General features: G+C 32.2%; 1 protein-coding gene across 4 annotated transcripts in view; it reads right to left on the bottom strand.

Moving 5' to 3' along the window:
* Positions 1–5,229: 5,229 nt before the first annotated feature.
* Positions 5,230–20,289, bottom strand: part of LOC105195979 (FMRFamide receptor) — a 60,886-nt gene continuing 45,826 nt past the window's right edge. For 2 of the 4 annotated variants that reach the window (XM_011161666.3, XM_039455487.1), the window contains exons 4-6: positions 17,432–17,700; positions 16,957–17,146; positions 5,865–6,470 (exon numbers count right to left, since the gene is read on the bottom strand). In XM_011161666.3, coding sequence (XP_011159968.1) covers positions 5,865–6,470; positions 16,957–17,146; positions 17,432–17,700 — 1,065 coding nt within the window. Of the gene's footprint in view, positions 6,471–16,956; positions 17,147–17,431; positions 17,701–20,289 lie in introns of all 4 variants that reach the window. The other 2 variants (XM_011161664.3, XM_011161668.3) reach the window with 2 other exon arrangements.

Genomic DNA, 20,289 nt, shown 5'->3' with positions numbered 1-20,289 from the left:
TGCGATGGTGATTGTGCTCACTTATATCCCCAGTGTCAAGAAGGTTTTTATCAAATCTTTTTTGAAATGGAAGAAATGTTAAAATTGAATCAAGATTTGTATTATCTAAGCTGTTTTCTTGTAACTTAAGAAAATGAATGCTGTTGCATGTAATAGTATTATCTCTATCTTTTTTATATGAGTAATTAAATTTTACGTTAAATTTACATTAGTGCTTCACTTTACTTTTAGATAATTTTATCCATGAGATATCTTCCAGAAAATAATAATAATTTTTAATAAAAAAATAGTATATTTTGTATCAAAAGTTAATAATATGAAGAATAGCTATTTGTTACATGCATAATCAGAGGTTTCAGTGAAGAAAACAAGTTAATTGATGAATATCTTTGTTTGAAGATAGCTATCAGGAAATATGAAGGAAGCAAACATAAAATTTTACATTAAATATTAAAAAATAAATTATTGTAAATAACAAAATAAATTATAAAATAAATAAGATGAAATTTTGTGCTATTATTAGACTGCAGTAAATCTTTATTTCATATTTACACCTCGTGGAGGAGATAAATTTATGAGAAATTTCAAGAAGCTCGGAACATCGTTGAATAAAATTCCAAGATATTTGAAAATTGGATTTTTTATGAGCAATATTTCTAGATAAAAATTCTTGGTGAAAGTTTTGTATCAGACAGAAATTTGAAATATCGATATATCACGTCCTCGAGTCCGAGATTCTCGATATTTTTAACATGGCGTCTAGCAGACAATCGTGATTAGTCGTGATCGAGAATTCATAGCTGTTCATAGCTCGACAACATTCTGCAGTCTTTCTGTAGAACTTTTTGATTCGAAATCAAATTTTTCATCGCGTGGAAAAATGGCCGAGGGTGAAGAAAAGCTCACGGGTTTGGCGAAACACTTCAACAGCCAAACCGCGTACGGTCGAGCTAACGTAAGTGAACTTAACCTTCAAAATTATCGACGTTTGTACGACGTTTGTCTCCACGAGTCTATTTATCCATGAATAGATATGCGAGTGCCCGATTTATTTTTCAGGTAACGAAGGCTACGTACGCTGGTATAGGATTGATTGTCTTGTACTTCTACTTGAGGAAGAGCAAAAAGACGTAGCTCTTGGACGGGACCGCAGTTGCGTTATGTAATAACGATACATATGCCGTATCATAATATTCTTCAAATAAATGTAGTCGAAAGATCTTTTTTTTTTGTAAATCTATCTCGTTCTTGGTACTCGTTCTAATTAGTCTGTAACTGTCTAACAATAACAGATAACCATTTGCTAAAGATGTAACATGCGACATCGAACAGTCACATTTAATCAAGAAAATGGTTTCATATTCGTTGCTTATTTTGCTGAGATTGTAACAAAAAAAGAGTATCAAAACAAGTTGTTGAAGAAGAGATGATTAAACAGAGATATTTAATTTCTATTGCATACTTGTATTTTACAATACATTCACCCTGCTCTTGTCAATATTTTAGAGAAACTGTAATCTAATCCTTTAATTTCCCACATCATGTCTCATTTAATGTTTTTAGATGTAATTATAGTTAATTGATAGTATGGTTGTAAGATTATTTAATTTTGTAATAATCTTTGTTCATACTAAGATCTGTCTTGAGGCCATTCTACTATTGTAGAATAGCGTAAATGTAGTTATATAAGTGGTTGTAAAGTGTTGTAAGGTGCAGTCATTTGTCCATTTCTATTAATGTAAATTAACTTTAAGCTCTGTTTTACTTACTCATAGAACTAAAAAGAAGATAAAAAGAAATTAAACTGAGATTAAAACTAATTAGCTTTGGTAAAAATGGACAACTTTGTGGTACAATCACTTAAAACTATGATTATGCTATTGTAGAACAGTCCTTACATGGATTAACATCTTGTTACAAGGGATTGAATAATTGTAACTCATGCATTGATTGTGCGAATTTATTTTATGTACAATAAAATTGATTTAAAGCACATTTGAGTGGTAAAGTGGACATATGTAGTTTACACGAGTGGCGAAATGTATTTCTAGCCGTGTTAGACTATAGAGAGCTACGTGAAAACATTTGTACGATATGCTTTGGCAGCAATGGAATAGAATTATTGGCTGGAATAGAAGTAATTCAAGATTTACATTTTTTTGCGATAAAAAATTATATTTAGCATTCATAAATATGTTTTCATTTAAGTGTTAAATATTTCAATTTTTATCAAGTATTATTAAATGTATAAGGGGGAAAAATACAGAGGTATTTAATAATTAAAAAAAGTTTTTAAATTAAATTTTGTGAAATAAATTTTACATTGATGTTTTTTAATTTATTTAATTAAAAATAGACAACACAAATCAGTGCAGTTTTTTCCAGCCATTGTTCATTATTATTCGGTGATCCTACATTATATTTACAAGAATGAGGACATGATAGACAGCAAGATGGATAATATATGTACAGATCGTCATTGTGTATATTAAGTATATGAGAATATATATTTATAATGGGTTTGATAGAAATTCCATGACTAGAATGGCAAATCTCTTTTGTCGTATAGTTACGAGAGCGTTTTGTTTCCCTCTATACTTAAAATCTAATTTCTTCCCCTTTCCCTTCCTTTAAGATTAATTTAAACTTACAGTATCTTAACCAGTATCTTATTTTACATAATTATCCGAAAAACTAAATTACAAATTGGACAGTCTGTCACTAGCTGACATTTATTGGTATACTCTTATTAAATAAAGAATATACAAGCTGTAAATAAATAATTTTTGCAGCAGGAGAAGAGAGAGGTACTTAAAGTCAAAATATAAGTATTGATAAATTCGTAGATAGAAATATATTTACAATCCTTATATAGTGTCTAGTTTTTAATGATTTTTTTTTCTAAAATATATCTATAATGTGTTTGTTCACGCTTAAGCGAAACGTGAACGTTATTTCTTTAGTGCGAATATTATATTGCACCCTATTCACAATTAAAAAGGTTAACACTTATATTTGACTAACAGTATATTTTTTTGGTTTGATTATACTCTACAGTTCTGGCGTTTTTTAGTGAATATATATTTTTTATTTTATATCGTAATATATCGTTTTTTGTTTTAAATTTATGCACATGAATAAAAGGAAATATATACAGTGTATGTATGTACTTCAATATTTCATTTGTGAAAATAAATTTTTAAAAAATACTGTAGTTGTGAGAAAAATATAGAGAATTGATTTAATCTTTCATTATTATTGAATTGTTTTAATTTTTGATAGAGTATATAGCCATCTCTAAATCACTCTGAATTTCAAACTTTGCTTAAGAAATTTCAAATTATTTGAGAAATATCTAATTCATAAAAATTATGAAATCTTTTAAATATTTTAAAAATCAAATTAGGTTTTCTCTTTAAAGTGGCACTAAAAGCAGCAATTTTCTTTATCTTGTGATCTTAATAACAGGGACAAGAAATTTTCTTTGTCAGTTGACGTTTAAGATTGATCAGACTGCCTGTTTCCAAAAGTGGTATTTCAAGAATGCAAGATACAGGATTCTCTACAGCCAGGACGAAAGTCCTCCCCATGGGAATGTCACGCTATTGGCTTATGTACTTCTGACTTTGAAATTCAATTTATTTTCTCCGGAGAGCTTAGTACGTGACTGACATGCCTGAAGTTCGCGAAACCTTCTTGAGATCTGAGTTAGCGGATTACTTTAAAATTTTTTTTTCAAGGTTACACCGCAGGACTGTAACATTTCTTCAGTGAAGAGTTTAGGACTTCCGGTCCTGAAAGCTTTTTGTTAGCCTATTTCGCTTATAAAATTTTTTATCATTCATTTAAGTTTTGAATTTTTGCATAAAATACAAAGGATGTTTGAAAAGGAGACGTGCTTTTAAGCCTTGGATGGCGTAAGAATTAAATTAAATAGAAGTGGAACTGTGGCGAGTCAAAATTTAAGAATATTTCATGACTAAACATTAAAGGATTTTACTAAATTAAAATTACATGAAAAAAATAAAATTTTGCATTTTTATGAAATTTTTGTATCTTTTTTTCAAATAAATTTTGTTTATATGGCTCAAAGAGGACAAATATATGAACTTCAAGAAAATACATTACAGATGCTTCTGATTAAATTCTTATCAAAAGTATAAATAGTTTATTTGTATTAGATTTGATTGGAAATATATATGTATAGCTACATAAATTTCTCATATTATTTCTCTTTGCTTCTTTTGTTTCAAGAATAATATTAAAGCAAAATAAGATTTGTGTGTGTGTGTGTTTGTGTGTATACTACCATGGAATTATAATTCTGTATAATTTGATAGAGATTTTTGCTTTTGTCCTTATTCTAATATACATATATACATATGTCTATACATACGGAGGTTTTTTACAATTTATTAGATATTTAATACACTGCTTTAATTATAAAGATATTTAGTGCTAAAAATTAAGAACTTTTGATGAAAGATAAAATCTGAACTTTTTGAAAAAAATATTTTTCAAATTTCCCTCACATTATTTTATTAAAATTAAAAACTGTGGTACGTATATCTATATTATTATTATTATTATTATTATTATTATTATTATTTCTGTTGCGAATTTGTTTTCAAAAATTCAATTTTGATAGAAAAAAAGAAAATTTTTTACTGCTCAATCTATCATATACTTAATCTAATAATTTATATTAATCCATCAAGTCAATGTCGCTATATATCGCTTAGACAGACAATGAGAAAACTCATGTTCGGAGATGACGAAAGTACTACACACGAGCGTATCAACGAAGTCAAGCAATTGTTTAAAGCATTCAAAACGGCGGTATCAGAACTTAGCATAAATTTTCTTTTTAATCGACTAGATCGTTTCGAAGCAAGATGGAACTTTCGAAGAATTGCTTGAAAGGTCATCGTTGCAACAGACTTGGTCTTTTCGAACTCTTTCGCGGCAGGAAATGCGAGAACTGTTATCTTTAACGATCCTTTTCCTTTATATCGGAAGCCGTGCCATCTCGCAGGATTACAGCGTTCGAGCATGAGGATTGGACCGAGCTCTTCCCAAGGGTACAATAATATCGATTGTCCACTGCAACGCTGAATCGCCTCATCTTATCCTTATATCTCTCTATCCATTCTAACATCCTGAATGCCGAAACTGTTAAAATAATTGTGGGAACGTACACGTGAAAAACGTTAATATCGGTTATTCGCGTCGTTCGCTAATTATTTTACTTTTATCTTCATTCTTATTCTATTTTTTCTACAGATTGTCTTAATACTCTAGGTTTTCAATATAGTTTCTCTCTCTCTCTCTCTCTCTCTCTATTCTTGATTAAATAATAAAGATAAAAAAAATATTAGCATTTGTCATCTATTGCAGCATGAAACGGTCTATTTATTATTCATTTTGTTTCTTCCGAATGTGTTCTTGCTCCAATTTCGTCTAGATAATATCCTAAATAATTCATGAAAAATATTAGATAAGAATATTGATTATCTTTTACATCGCTTTGGTCCTTTTTGATATTTTTTAACAGCGCCCTTACTTGGACCATTCATCAAATAATAAACCAGCGAGAGTGATTATGTATCATAGATTACAACGTGGAGCTATAATTCTTTTGTCCCATCGGTTGTGACCAACCAAGATCTCTGCAAGCAATTGAGATACAGTTGATTTCTGACAAGATAACAGATATAAAAAGACTGACGTTTGTTGTCCATTGGCGCTAAAATGATCTATTCTACTTTTTTTTTACTACTTCTAATCAGTGGAAGTTCTTGACGTTTAAAATACTCAGTAGTCTTCTAATAATGAACGCAAAGAACAGTTGTTGCCATTGTCCATTACAGGGTGGCATCGCCGTTTTCCCTCCTGTTCCAACTGTTGCGACTGTTCGTCATTTTCGTAGTTGAATTTTTACCCGGATAATAAACCGGGCAAGAACCGGGACTAGCTGGTCTGCCGCTTTTCAAGCTCTGCCTGGTGCTGCCGTTGGACACGTGAATATTGTTGTTCCAGCTGATGGTGTTGGCGCGATGAAGATGGCCATGCCTGATAGAGTTTCTCAGCTCGATATTCGTCGTGTTGGTGGTGACGACCGACTCGTCGTATGTCTGGAACTCTGGACTGTCTCGACCGGGCACGAATAACCTGGACGAGCAAAAGAGCTTGAGGAATATCCTCTTGAACTTCCGGCCGAAGATCACGTAGATGATGAAGTTGATGCTGCTGTTGATGGTCACCAGCAGATTGCCGATCTGCACCATCCACTGCGGCGGATCCGCGATGAACGTCTCGTGCGCGTTCGAGACCATGGGCAAAATGTTGCAGATCAAGAACACGACCACCACGCACATCAACATCGTCGCTAGACCGATTTCACGGCGCTGGTGACGCGACAGCTGCTGCAAGTCTCTGTTCGCCTTCCTGACCTGGAAAACGACACGTGCCTAAAGATATATTATGAGAAATAAATCTTGTTATGTTGGAAAAACAAATTTTTTTTTATTTCTCTTTTCTATCTTCAGATTTCATGAGTTATGACATATAGGCCGATTTGAATAATTTCTTTTTTTATTTATATAATAGACAATTAAATTGAATTAGTTAATAATTATATTTTATTTTTATCTGGAAATCTAATATCTTATCAGGTGACGTAATATTTATTTACTACTGCTATAAAAAGATCATCTTTTTATAACATTTATTTTGTTTCAATGATAAATATTTTCTCGTTTTGGATATGATAAAAGCTTTAAGAAAGAAATATGTATTAAATAAGAACGCCATTTCTTTTAACGAAGATTAGTGTTATTTATTTGTCTCTGGGAGATTAATAATACGGAATTGCCGCATTAGGAGGCGAGACTTTCGGGACACGCAGTTTTCTGACGTTAAATTTCTGAAATGTTGTTCGATGGTGTAATACATGGTGATAAGTGCAGAGACTGACTTGCAAATAGCGCAAAAAAAGAAGATCGATTGGCGCCTTTGAAGGAACGCGACTAATTACAGGGTCGACAAAGAGTTAATGAGCGGGTTCTTGTTTTGTTGGGATACGGTGAAACAAGCAACGCAATTTCCTGCGCGAACGAGGAACCTTTAGAGAATTGAGATAAGCAAAAACGATAGTTATTCGCCAAATAGCAGAATTAAATTTGCATTAAATATATCAATATATCTCGATATTGAAGACAAAATTGGAGAACAATAAAAAAAATTTGGATACCGTGTGGTAAATATATTTATTATATGTCAATTGAATAAAAATTTCATTTTATTCCTAGCAAATTAATTGATTTATAAACTTACTATAAACTTCGAAAAGAATTTTTCTGAACTTTAAGAAAGCCTTCTTGTAAGATACGATTGCAACTTTTAGATTGAAGTTTCTTATCAGATTCTACCGATACAAAATCATCTTTCAGATCAGTTAATCTTTCACAGTTTTTGGAAACAAAGTAAAGAGTTGGCGAAATGTTTGGCATATTGAAATTATAGTTCTAACGACTCCCTCGCGGCGCAATGTAAAAAACGATAATAGTACCCTCGACATGTGTCGCTATTCACTTTGTAGCGCATCACATATTATTTCGGTGGCAAGTTATGTGAAACACGTTGTATTCTCAGTGGTCCCCGGCGTGACGTATCTTTAACTGCGTCTGACCCACTTTTTTCGAAATTTACGATCATTCTTCAACAAAGAAAAATATCCGGCGACGAAATTTGTGAGAAATTGATTTTTTTTTGTTTTCGACTCTGTCCTCCGAAAAATCACCGTGAAGGTTTCAATGTGAAAAATACCGTGAGACTTTAAAGATTTTTGTTATATCTTAATTTTAATGCAGCAAGTTCAAGGCATTTAGTTGCGAAATTAGACGTCAATAAGTTAGAAGCGATACTTTGAAAGAACATCACGGAGAATGATTGCCTGGCTTTCAGTTAAACAGTTAGATATTAATTAATTCGTATACTTATATCCGGAGTGTTGAGAATTTTAATCATTGATTCTAATATCGAGCCAACGTCAATTTTTTTGTAACAGCATCAAGATTGCTTTCGAAACACATTAGTAACTGATAATATTTAACATTCAGTAGTCTATTTATATTTAAGCCCATATTCAGAACATGCTTAACCCGCTTTTTTTAAATTAGATGTGAAACAAGAATAAAATGACAAAAAAGTGTATTAACATTTTTAAAAACGCGTTTCTGAACGTGCGCTTTCTACTTCGACATATATAGAGAGAAAAGAGTTAATTTATTGATAATTAAAATTAATGAAAATATTTAAAAAAATATTTGCAAAATATTAAATATATTGGATAATTTTAATTCTTTGATCAAATCTACATTATTACGTGTGAAAGATATCCTCGTGCTGTGGCATAAAATATTGCTATACCGTTTTATTTAGAAAGAAACCTTAGAACTTGCTTTACAGCTTTGACACGATGAGAATCCGACATCTCTCGCCATAAGAACTGTCAATATACTCGTGATTGCCCGTGCGTCTCTTGTCGCTTGTGGAGTGTTCCTCTATACGGGATATCCTCATGCGATAATATTTGATCTTTGTGGAAGATAGAGGCGAAAGAGAAAGAGAGCGAGGCGTGAACGAAAACGTTCGATTCGCGCACAAAATTCCGAGCTTCGCGCTCTTCGCGTATATTTCACGTTTCGCATCCCACCACGTCGTAGTCGTCGTACCCAGTGCTTGTTCCGCGGCTTCCAAATTCGCCCACGCCGCGTGTTCGGGAACGCGGTGTAAGAAAGCGCTGAATAGATGCCAGACGGGCCGCGATATTTTACTACCGACCAAACGGGGCGGAACGGTAAAAGAGGAACGCCCGGGATCTCGTGCGCGAGAATGATTAATCTCGGGATTTCGGTCGCGGATCTTCGGGATTGCGGTAGCTTCCGGAAGGACGACACATAACGACGTGGCTTATCTGAAATAATTACGAAACGAATCGAGGGTGGTTGCAAGCTTAAGAAAAAATAGAACTACATTTACGGGGTGTTTCAACGGAGCTCACAGCTCGTACGGCAATTGATGCGAAATCAACCAGTGCATGTTGTATATGACGTATTTATAGAGTGAATATACAGCTTGTTGAACGATCTCAATATATTAATCATTTTCACACAATGTGTATTCCAATACATCAAGCACGGTTTAAATTAAGCGGAAAGCTGTGCATGAGGGCGTAATAATAACATTATCTCGGACATCAGAAATAATTTAATAATGATTTACGTAATAGCAGTAGATAGAAATAAATTTTAAACGACATAAAATCCACTGAATTTATCTGAAATACGTACATATTCACCGTAACATGTTCCGATTCTTATTAAATAAATTAATTTAACCATGTTGATAGAATTAAAATAAATATGTAGGAAAAGAAAAAAATAAAAATTATAATACGAAACAATTTTAATATTATAAATCAATTTTCAAAAGATTTCAAAAATTACTAGGAAAAACATTTTTTTATATATAATTAAATAATTATATGAAGTATATAATCATTGCATATAATTACAGGAGTGCTAGCGATGTCCAAGAGAAAAAAAGAGAGAAAAGGGGATCTTTTTCACAATTTATTTCTACGAGAAGAAAAATCTTCATGCATAACTTGTTTTTTTGGTATCACATAAATGTACTAAAGTACAAAGGAAGTTTTTACCTAAAATACCTTGAGAATAAATACAATGTAATATGCATTTTATGTACTAGACACGAAAATCTCATACACATTCTAGAATACAGTTCTTTGGTGTCATATTTCATCTCAAAAAACAAAATAAAATTTAATGAAATTATATTTTAACAAAATAAAATAACTCTTGTTATATATTACAAAAATAAATACCATATTTACGTTATTTTCACTAGGCAGAATTATCAGGTACATCCATATCATTGTTAGTTACGGTAAAATTTTCAATTAGAGCTTTCTTAAAAAAATAGTTATAAGAATAGTTTTACACGTCTCTAATCTTTTATGTAGTGGCTCAAACTGAGAATTATCTAAATTTGATTTTATTACTTGAGCCCCTTCAAGTAATTCGTGCACAATTTTTAATTTTTGAAAATGTTTCTCTTTTAGATCTTTTAAGTCTATTAATCATCTTTTCGAGTAGTTTTTCTCTATAGCTTTTATGTTGTTATTATTTTTTTGTTTCACTTCTTTAAATTGAGCCTCAAGTACAGAAATGTCATTTCTCCTTTTTATCTGGTCTTTCATAAACTGTTCCGGCATTTTATTTTCTTTCTCTTTCTGCTTTTATTCTTTTTCTTTTTCAGTTTTTTGTTCTTCTAAATAGGCTTTATATACTTACTGTGTGCTAGAGGTCCCATCGTAATAAATTGTTTTGTGATGAGAACTCGATGGGGCTTGTTATTATATTTTTTCAGACCATCCTTAATTTTTACTTTCAAATATAAATAAAACTTCTGCTCCTACAGCCATTGACAAAATGATTAGGCACCCTATTTATTTAACAATTTTTTCAATTTATAAAGAAATACATAACACTATCTTTATAAATGTTATCATTTATTTCTTAAATAACCACATAAACTAATGTTTGTCTGGTCCACCATTGTTTTTTTATAACTTATTTTTTAGCTTTTTTGCAATTTAGTTATAAAAAAATTTAAAAAAAGCAAGGGTGTCTAATAATTTTGTCAATGGCTGTAGTAGAAGGATATTCCAAATGATTTAAGATTTTTACAACTCTGTCGTTTTTGTTTAAATTCCTCGAGGACTTTTTGTTATTGTTTCAAAATAATACAATAAAGCTGGGTACAGTTCGGCCACTCTTTCTGCGGTTGGTCCCAAAGTTAACCAACGAGACGACATATGCTTGATAAGTGCATGTGTCGGAACATTCTTGACTTTTTCGGTAATCATCTTTTCGACTGGGATAATCATTAAAATAATAATATAAATTATAACTACATCTTCAACTTTTTTGCCAAATTTAGAAAGCTCCTTTTCAAACGCATTTATATGTTGCATATTTGATTTTTAATTCGTACCTGTAGGTAAATTATTTGACACATTTTCAGTTTCTAAATGGTAAAAATAAGAGAAAAAGTGATTAAGTTTGAAAAAGGGACTAAAAGTAACTACTTACAAAAAAAGGGACAAAAAGTGAAAAAAGGGACTCGTTAGCATCCCTGTAATTAATAATGTAGTTATTTCTCGTTGGATCTAGAATATTTTCTGTATATAATTTCAAGTCAAACCGTGCGATCTCGAATGTTCTCCATACACATGTTCAATATCTACCAATACCAGCTTTCGGCTAATTCGTTCCAATCTTCCCTTTGTCTCTTTTTCTATACATTTTGTTTTTGTTTATGACTCATAAATCTTAACATGTATCCACAAAATGTTTGAAAATTTGCATTGTACCTCCTCTTTTTGTACCCCCTCCCGACTTTTCCTAAGTCGCTGCTATCTGTAAAACAGTCAGTCGTCTTTAAGCTGCTTTAAGCCTTGAAACAGGATAAATCGAGATTCACAATACAAGTTTTATCTTACATCATTTTTTCCAAACCTCGAGTAATTTCGACGTCGCCAGCGAATTTCTCGCGCCGCCTTTGTCGGTCCATCATCAGTTAGTTTTTGTAATATGAAAAGTTCATCGAGTGAAATCATGAAATACCACGTATTATTATTGATATTCACCATTGTGTATCAAGGGGTAACAGGTAACAACAATGCATTTTGTTGTATTTTTCACATAAATATATCGTACTATAAAATATTAAATCAGTATACTATATTAAATATTTTTTTATATAATAATATAAATTATTTAAAATTCTATTGCTAAAAATATGCAAGGCAAATTAATTGTCCACCGTTATGAAACAGTGAAACACTTTGAAATTTATATATCTGTTTAAAGAGGTTTTTTTAAACGGTCAAAAATTCAAACATTTGTCCATTAATGTATAAAAGCAAAATATTCTAAACAAGATAATTTACGTCAAAAGAAACTTTGTTTAAATTTATGCGTGTACTTACGGGATCAAGAATCAAGAATATTCTTATATCAAATGACATATTCTTTTAATGAATGAGTACTGTATAAATCACATAATATTACAAACAGAATGTAAAACGTAGAATGCATATGTATTTTTGACCAGTTGAAAAAAACGCCAACAGATAAATGATCCATTACGCATATGAATATAATTAATTCTCGCGACTGTACTGATAAAGATGAGAATATCCGCTAAAAATACAGAAATACCTTTAAGAACTTAATACAGAGGGTTGTGCAATAAATTCCGTTTTTCATTAAAAAAAATGACTATTATTAATATAAAATTAATACAGATATGTAATATAGGTTTTTCTCTAAGAAACCCAGTTTATCAATATGTCTCCAACCACTTGAAAGAACAGCCTCGCAAAGGAATTTATCCAATCGTGAGTATAGACAGGAAAATTAAAAACCCGTTTATACCCAGCATTCCTTCTTCAGTTTTCATCGCTCCACATGTCACAATACCATTTATCAAAGAATTAAGAAAAATAGAAGATGAAAACAACAATGCACTCGAACAACAAAGGTTATTCGTACGTAAAGGGTTTTTCTTTGAAATATATCTGTCGAAGCGGTCGACTTGATAACGCGAATGCTAAAATTTGTCATGTTCTTGCAATTGACCTACGCGCTAATTGATCCTTCAACTTATCAAAAATTTCTTAAGAACATTATGTCCTTAGGTATATCACCGGGATAGAAGATCGCTTGGGTCCGATTCTAAGAGCATGGAATCCAGTAAATCTGCACATGCTAATGGTGCGAAGTTGCCCTTGCTCGATACCAAGCATCCTTCAACCATCGACTTACTTCCAGAACATGAGCCTACCGATACCAACGGTAAATATCATAACAAAGGTTGGGCACATTTCGATTAATTTTTAGCTTGCTTTTCCCTTACCTCACTATTCCGCGTGTATTTTATATGTCAATTGATATTTGGACTGCGCGCGAGTTAGTAAAGGAAATATCGCTAGCTAAAGATTGATCGAAATGTGTAATTCATACTGGCCCTGTCAGAAAAAATAAAAATAATGTTTGACATCTCATTGGTACAATCTAATGTACTTACTTTGAAAATCACGTAGCAGCCCGAGTCGAAATTTTACTTCTATTTTTCAATCTTAATTAGACCTTTTGAGTTTTTACTTTGTATTTAAGAATGATAATTATCGAGAAATTTTACACTTTGAGAAATTTTTTCGACTTCTTAAAATCTTTTAAAACTTTCCACAAAGACCATTATCAATCAAAGAGGTTCAAAAGAGATCGAATTGAGGTCGAAAGTAAAAGTAAAATTTCGACTTGGGCGTATATGAGTTCAAGCGCGAACGTAAATCAATGTATCAATATTAATATAAAAGTCGCTTAGAATATGAACGTTCAATTGTAGATAAACATGTGGATAATCGAAAAATCGTCACAATGAATGAGCATTTGACAAACACATATATTCCCGAGGATTTAACACCGGTTTATAATAGACCAGTTTATTCACGTAGTCTTCCAAATGAACCTTCTATAAGAATGAATCCTTCGAATCTGGAGAAACCAGTGTCGAACAATAATGACGACTATTGTAAAAAAGACCAAGATGTACGGTTCTTTTACGATAATTACCAAAAGCAAATGATTTTGAATTGGTTGTCCAATTTAGTATATATATTGTCAAGACAATTTCCATATTCTGAACAGTCACACCAAATCAAACAGAAAGATGTCGACTATAGATTAAGGGGTAGGTATAATAGACATATTATCGTTCCCGTACCCGTACGTATCATCGGTCATCATGCATGAATTAAACCAATACAAAACGCAAATAATAGGTAACATATCAAATGTGACAATAAATCAGAAGAATGCAAAAATATACGGTACAGGTACAATAACCGGTATATAGGGCGATAGGGGAAAATACAGGGAAGTCTGCTTACAGGCAAGCTGCGTACCAAGACAACAAGTCTTTGAAGATAATGATTTTAACATTAACATAATTCGTTTTGCGTCTTAAGAATTTTTTTATTTTTGTCTGATTTATATAAATTCAATTGGTTATTAAGATGGAAACAATAGAATTTTTGGTGTAAATATTTTTTAATTAAATCTCAAATTAAATTTGATGAATAAAATTCAATACTATTTTATATTAAAAATAGAATATTTGTCAAATATTATATGTAAAAAAGTATTCCTTTCTGGAGTCTAAAATAAATATATAACACTCGGACTATGATACAAAATATTTTGTATAATATTTCTTAAAAAAAAAGAAAAAACTTTTATGTATAATTTTAGCAAGAAACATTTTGCCACGTCAAAGTATTTTTGCAAATTCTTTCAGCTCATCTGAGTTTAATCCTCCAAATTATAATTACAATTACAAAAAGTGAAAAAAAGAACTCGCTAGCATCCCTGTAATTATATATAATTATTTTATAAATTAATATAATTAATATATCAAATATGTTCACATATATTAAAATACATATAATTAAATATGAAAATTTTTTTCCCCTGAATTTCGTGTTATAAATTTTTGCCTGTTTCTTGCGTCCTCCTGGATTTTGCGGGTTTCGCTTTTGGATAACGAAAGCAAGTTACGTGCTTGCCTGCTGAGACAATTACGACGGCGAAGTGGCGGGCTGCTAATTATCGTTAAGACTTTGCGTCGCTCCGGCGGATTATTATGCGTGTCGCGTGTCGCCGAATTGCCTCGGATTACCGCGCGCGTATTCAGTTCACTTCTCGTTCTCCGTGCGTTTGTGTGCCCGCGTTAAATTATTAATGAAATTATTATCCACGAGAGTGTAGTGGCGTATGTATTCCGGAGATGAACCGCGTTATATAGCACCTTGCAGACGCGTGGTCGTGAAAATTAAAGCGGGGCGAACGCCCTTAGCTGGCGCGAATGTAAGCGTTTATTCCTTGCCACGGCGTTGAGTTACACCTGTCATCTCATCATTTATGAAACGGATGCCTATGGGTTATTTTGATCTCGCAGAGAATTTTGGAACATTGCGAAGAAGTATAGAGAACGCACAATTTAATGGTACGACAAATTATATTTATCAGAAATTTTTGAACTACCGTCTGAAATCTCGCACCCGGAAAAAAATTTTTTATATACATATAATTATCAAGTGTATCCATATATAAATATATATAATTATACGAATTATATGTGAATATATAATTATATAAATTTAAACAAGTGGACGCGTTATTTTTATTTATTTATGAAGACCGTTATATTGTTGAGACTTTTTCTTTGATTGACAAAAGCGGAAACATTCCCTGCTTTTTCCGATCGCGTTCTCTCGTCGTGGTTTCCCGCTGGGAAGAGAAACGTCAAGAGACAGCAACTTCCTGCGAGGAAGTAAGAATTCCAAGACGAGATTAAATGACTTCCTTCATTTGCCGCATGAGCTTTCTCATCGAAAACGCGCTTTCGCCCACGTAAAGTTGTCGCGCAGAGTATGTCAGTGAAAATTTCATTCTGATCCCGGAATTAAGGATGAAGTTTGCAGACGCTAAAGTTTTACGATAAGAGAAAGCTGAGGAAAATAGTTGTCCTTCGACAACCGGCGCTTTGTAATTTCAAATCCCCGAGGTCACACGGAGTCCAATTCGACCCTGCGACTAAGTCTTATCGTGAAGATATTAAGTGCGTTAGTGTTATTTGAAAATGCATACCACGTATATGTCACAGATCAACGTATGTAATTATCTTACTTAGAAATTATTTAAATTTTAGCTTTTATCGTCCCTATTTTGCTTATCTCTCTTTGATTAAACCGTACAAAGAAAAGACATCTCACATAAAAAAAAACTACGTTTATCTTGTAGGATTAACAGTCACAAAAGTCTTCATTAATTTACATTGAATAGTTACATTAATTTATAACTCTCTTCATATTTACTTTTCTACCTGATTAATTATAGCAAAGAAAAGTATACTGAGATATGAAATTACTTTAATTTTCGTATTGAGATTTAGTTCCTTTTTTAATTTTATAATATTGCATTATATTATGTATTGTTATCTATAAAATTAGATTGCAGAAATAACTTTTGCAATAAATACATGTTAACTTGCGGCTGCAAATATTTCACGTATTTCATTGAAAAACAAAGGAGAGGAGGCGGAAAAGGAGGAAAAGGATAATATTCCTTGTGTTTGCAGCTGCAGTTCGTGCGGTCTGCACAAGTAGCACGTATGAGAGAGCAGCCGTCTGTGAATTTCGTTGTCCTTATACGTGCTCGCGAATTTTAAGCGTGTGCACGTGTATCAAAGAGACTTATACGCTTTGAGTAACTTTATTGGTTTCGTCGCCTCATCTTATCATTCGTATTTTTATGCGACCCGTCACTCGAACTTATTGCGATATCGGTCCGGACCTTTCCCCTTCCTTTGTCATGACTTATTGCAAATTCTAAAAAGAAGTTTTAATAAAATCGAGCGGTAGTTCTCTGGGAAATGTTAGTTCTATCGGGAAAGCTCGCGCTGCCGCTGACAAGCTGTTCGATATCTCACGTTTAATCTGTCTCGCGCTTTTTTTTTCCATTTCGGGTTGTTAATGTTTTTCGCCATGTTTTTCCAGTTCGAAACTTGATTATCGTTCACCCAATGTTATACAATAAAACTGTTTCGTTAACTTTTATCGTATTTCTTGATTTTGTAACTTTATATTCGGAAAAAATTTTAGATTAAAATATATTCGTATGCGTGCAGAATAAAATATTTTTTTTACGAGGTACATTATTTTTTCATAAAATTCTATCATACAACATTATTTTAGCGAAATAATTCAGATTTATGACAACATTGAGCTTCGCTCACGCTACTCACCCGTAGGTATATGGCCGTGTTAAAAATCACCAGTGCGATGAATGGGAACATGTAGTAAACGAAGAAATACATCCAATGGACGTACAGGGTGATATAGTACTCGTTGTTCCTTAATTCAGTTGGTTTAACGCAGTACGCCGTGATATTGTACTTCCAATGTCTCTCGTTGTACACTTCGATTTCCCAGAATCTAAGTAAAATAAAAGTTAATTTTATTAATTTGCACAATAATTTCAGGTCCCGTTGCAGTCTTGAGAGCAACAAGTTTTTCCACACAAATTCCCTTCTCTTTTTAATACTTTTCTCACTATGAACATTTTACATTAAATCGTTTCAAACAATACAAAAGATTAAAAATGCAATCACAATTATTTTAATTAAAACTTTTCCTTTTTCTAGCGTATACAAGTTTATAGTGTCATCCAATAATTACAGACTGAGAGGAAGCACGATAAATGTTAGCCTGATTACTTACTTAGGTAGATTGTAAATAAAGGCGACTATCACTATGACTAGCACTGCCACTTGGGCTCGCCCGTAAGTGCAGAAGGATCTGGCTTTCAGTGGATGGCAGACCGCGATGTATCTCTCTAAAGTCACCGTTAACGTCAGATACACCGTTACAAATTGCGCTATGCAAGCCAGCGGATACAAATACCGGATGGTCTTCGGGTAGATGATGAACTTATAGTCGAACAGCGCGCCCGTATACGTGTAGATTGCCGGTAATCCATAGATTAATACCTATAAATAATCATAATTTATGGAGATGATTAAGATAAGAGATTCTTATGTAATACATTGAACTTTTTTTGTCATGGGCTTCGTTCAGATTCAGCGCTTGCAGTTTTTAATAGGCAGTAGTTAAAATATAAATTAATAAAATAAAATTGTTTCTATAATTAAAAATAAAATTAATTTGTTCACTTGCATTTATTTGCAAGTTGTAAATTATTATAAATATCCCTACGATTTTAAACAATTGCTTTTCGTCAAATATTTTGTCAAAATTTATTTTATTCTAATTATTGTGGTTTAAACTGTGTTATTTTTAAATTAGAATTAAATTGTGTAGTATTTTTAGATTATATCTGCGAATTTATTGTAAAGTATTTATAAACGCGTAGCGCATTTGTGTTCGTAATGTGCGATCGATAAGTACATAAATAGTTCGTTAGGAAGAGGGAGCGCGAAGTCGAGGGAGAGTTTGCTTCGAATAATTAATTAATAACCAGAGGCTGGTGTGGCCTCGAGAGGGTTCACGGGATCTTGGCTCATCTCTTTTAAACCGGAAGATCCTGTTTACCATGCTGTGGCAGTCTCGTTAGTCCTGACTTTATCCAGGAAACTGCAAAACCGCGTAACACGTGACGACTTATTTACATAAGCTTGACATGTGATCCATATTATTCTACGATATTCTGACAGGGCATACATATTTTTGGTAAAGTTCTTTTCCTCCGCGTCGTAAATTTATATTGGCAAGGATTGGGCTACGAGGATGACGTACAACTGCACTACATAAAACTTGATCCATGTGACATCTGCTTCTTGTTACATCTCCTATTACTTATGAGAAACTAGAATTTTCAGTAAAAATTATTTTCTATCTCAACGTAAAATATTAAAAAAACAAATTTTTTTTGGTTCATCTTTTTATGAATTTTTTTTCAAAATTTGGTTACATATTTCAAATAATTTTTAAAAATAACATAATATTTTAAAAATTTACATTTATACATTGTATAATATATAACCATAATTGAACACATAAAATAATTTTTTTTGTCTTATTGCCTTGCCGCTGAATAAATGTACACTTTTCAAGAAGAGGATTTTAAAATTAACATTTTTCAAAAATTTGATAATGCAAATTACAAAATTAACTGCGACTATTTTTCCAATATTTTTCGTAACAAGCTTTTCTTATATTGTTTTTCTCTCATTTTAAATTTCTCTGAAATTCGAAGAATCATATAAACGTACGTACAACATCCAAGGCAAAAATGCGAGAACAGAAATAATGGTATAAATTGCTTGTTTAGAGAAATAACTGAAATTATATGAGCTAAACCAAAACTACCGTACTGAGCTATATTAAAGAGAATTTATTTTAATGAAAAGCTTAGCCACGAAGGAAATTTACGACTGCGTGAAACAAAGGATTAAGGGTAAAATTAAACGAGAGGTCTGCAGCTGATTTCTACGATAAAGTATTGTGGACTATGGTGGGTATGTTTTACGAAAAATATATTTCGATATTTAACACTCGTTATCATTAATCTTTTCACACCCTTAACTTCGTTTAGCACGGCAAAGATTAATTAATTGTCAGGTTCATATAATGAAGGTAAATACGCGAGAATCTTGCGTTAACTCATTAGTGAAAGGTACTTGTACAAAGAATGTCTCAAAACCAGTTGGAATAATAACTTGATTAAGAAAAGGTATATATGCAAGATATTAATTGAAGTTACGAGATTAAACTTAGCAATAAGCTTTAATAATGAATAAATCAATCTATGCGCAGTATAAAACTACTAAGAATTGCGCTTCTTTAATTAACTCTATCATATTAATTCGCGTTCTGTTTATATTTTTTAACTTTCATTTTTTAATTTCAATTTATTTTAAGTTTGACAAAGTTAATTACTGGATTTCATTTTTATTCAACTTTACAAAGTATTAATATTTAATATTAACAAACCCAAAAAATTAATATATCCAAAAAGTGATATTTGGATTAAAATTTCATTAAATAAGATCTGTCTAAAACTAAAAGAAAGATAAAAGAGTCTTACGTGATATATTGAATTTTTTGGGCTTTGTTTGGATTCGGCGACCTACTAATGCATCAATTGAAATAGATTTAATAAACGGTTTTGTTCTACATTTTATCAACGCGCGATAGCTCTCTGAGCATCCCGTATATTCGACAAAGAGAATTAATAACATGTTGTATCTAAAACGTTAACTCGTATCGCTTTCGACATGAGTGAGCTCGGTTGTTTCAAGAGCCATTGTTAATAAAAGATAAAGGTAACAAGGCGTCGTGATAAGCCCTTCGAAATGCTACTCAATGGTTCAGGAACGATGAGATATTTTTTTTTTTTAAATTTTATCTGGTGCACATGATTGATTGGCAGCGGCCAGACGCGACGGTGGTAAACGCTGGGTCATCCGATGGCAATTACGAGGCGTTCTACGATCCTATTGAAAATCGTTTTCTGGTCATGTGTGCCAATTGAACATTGATTTTTCGTTCTGCGAGTCGCGATTCATCACGTGTCGCAATTGGGGTCGCGGAGAGAGAAGCTACATTTAAGGAGAGAG

This window comes from Solenopsis invicta, chromosome 12 (assembly GCF_016802725.1).
Source record: "Solenopsis invicta isolate M01_SB chromosome 12, UNIL_Sinv_3.0, whole genome shotgun sequence".
Taxonomy (NCBI): domain Eukaryota; kingdom Metazoa; phylum Arthropoda; class Insecta; order Hymenoptera; family Formicidae; genus Solenopsis; species Solenopsis invicta.
The sequence above is the reverse complement of the archived record's forward strand: the minus strand, read 5'-3'. Positions and strand labels throughout refer to the sequence as shown.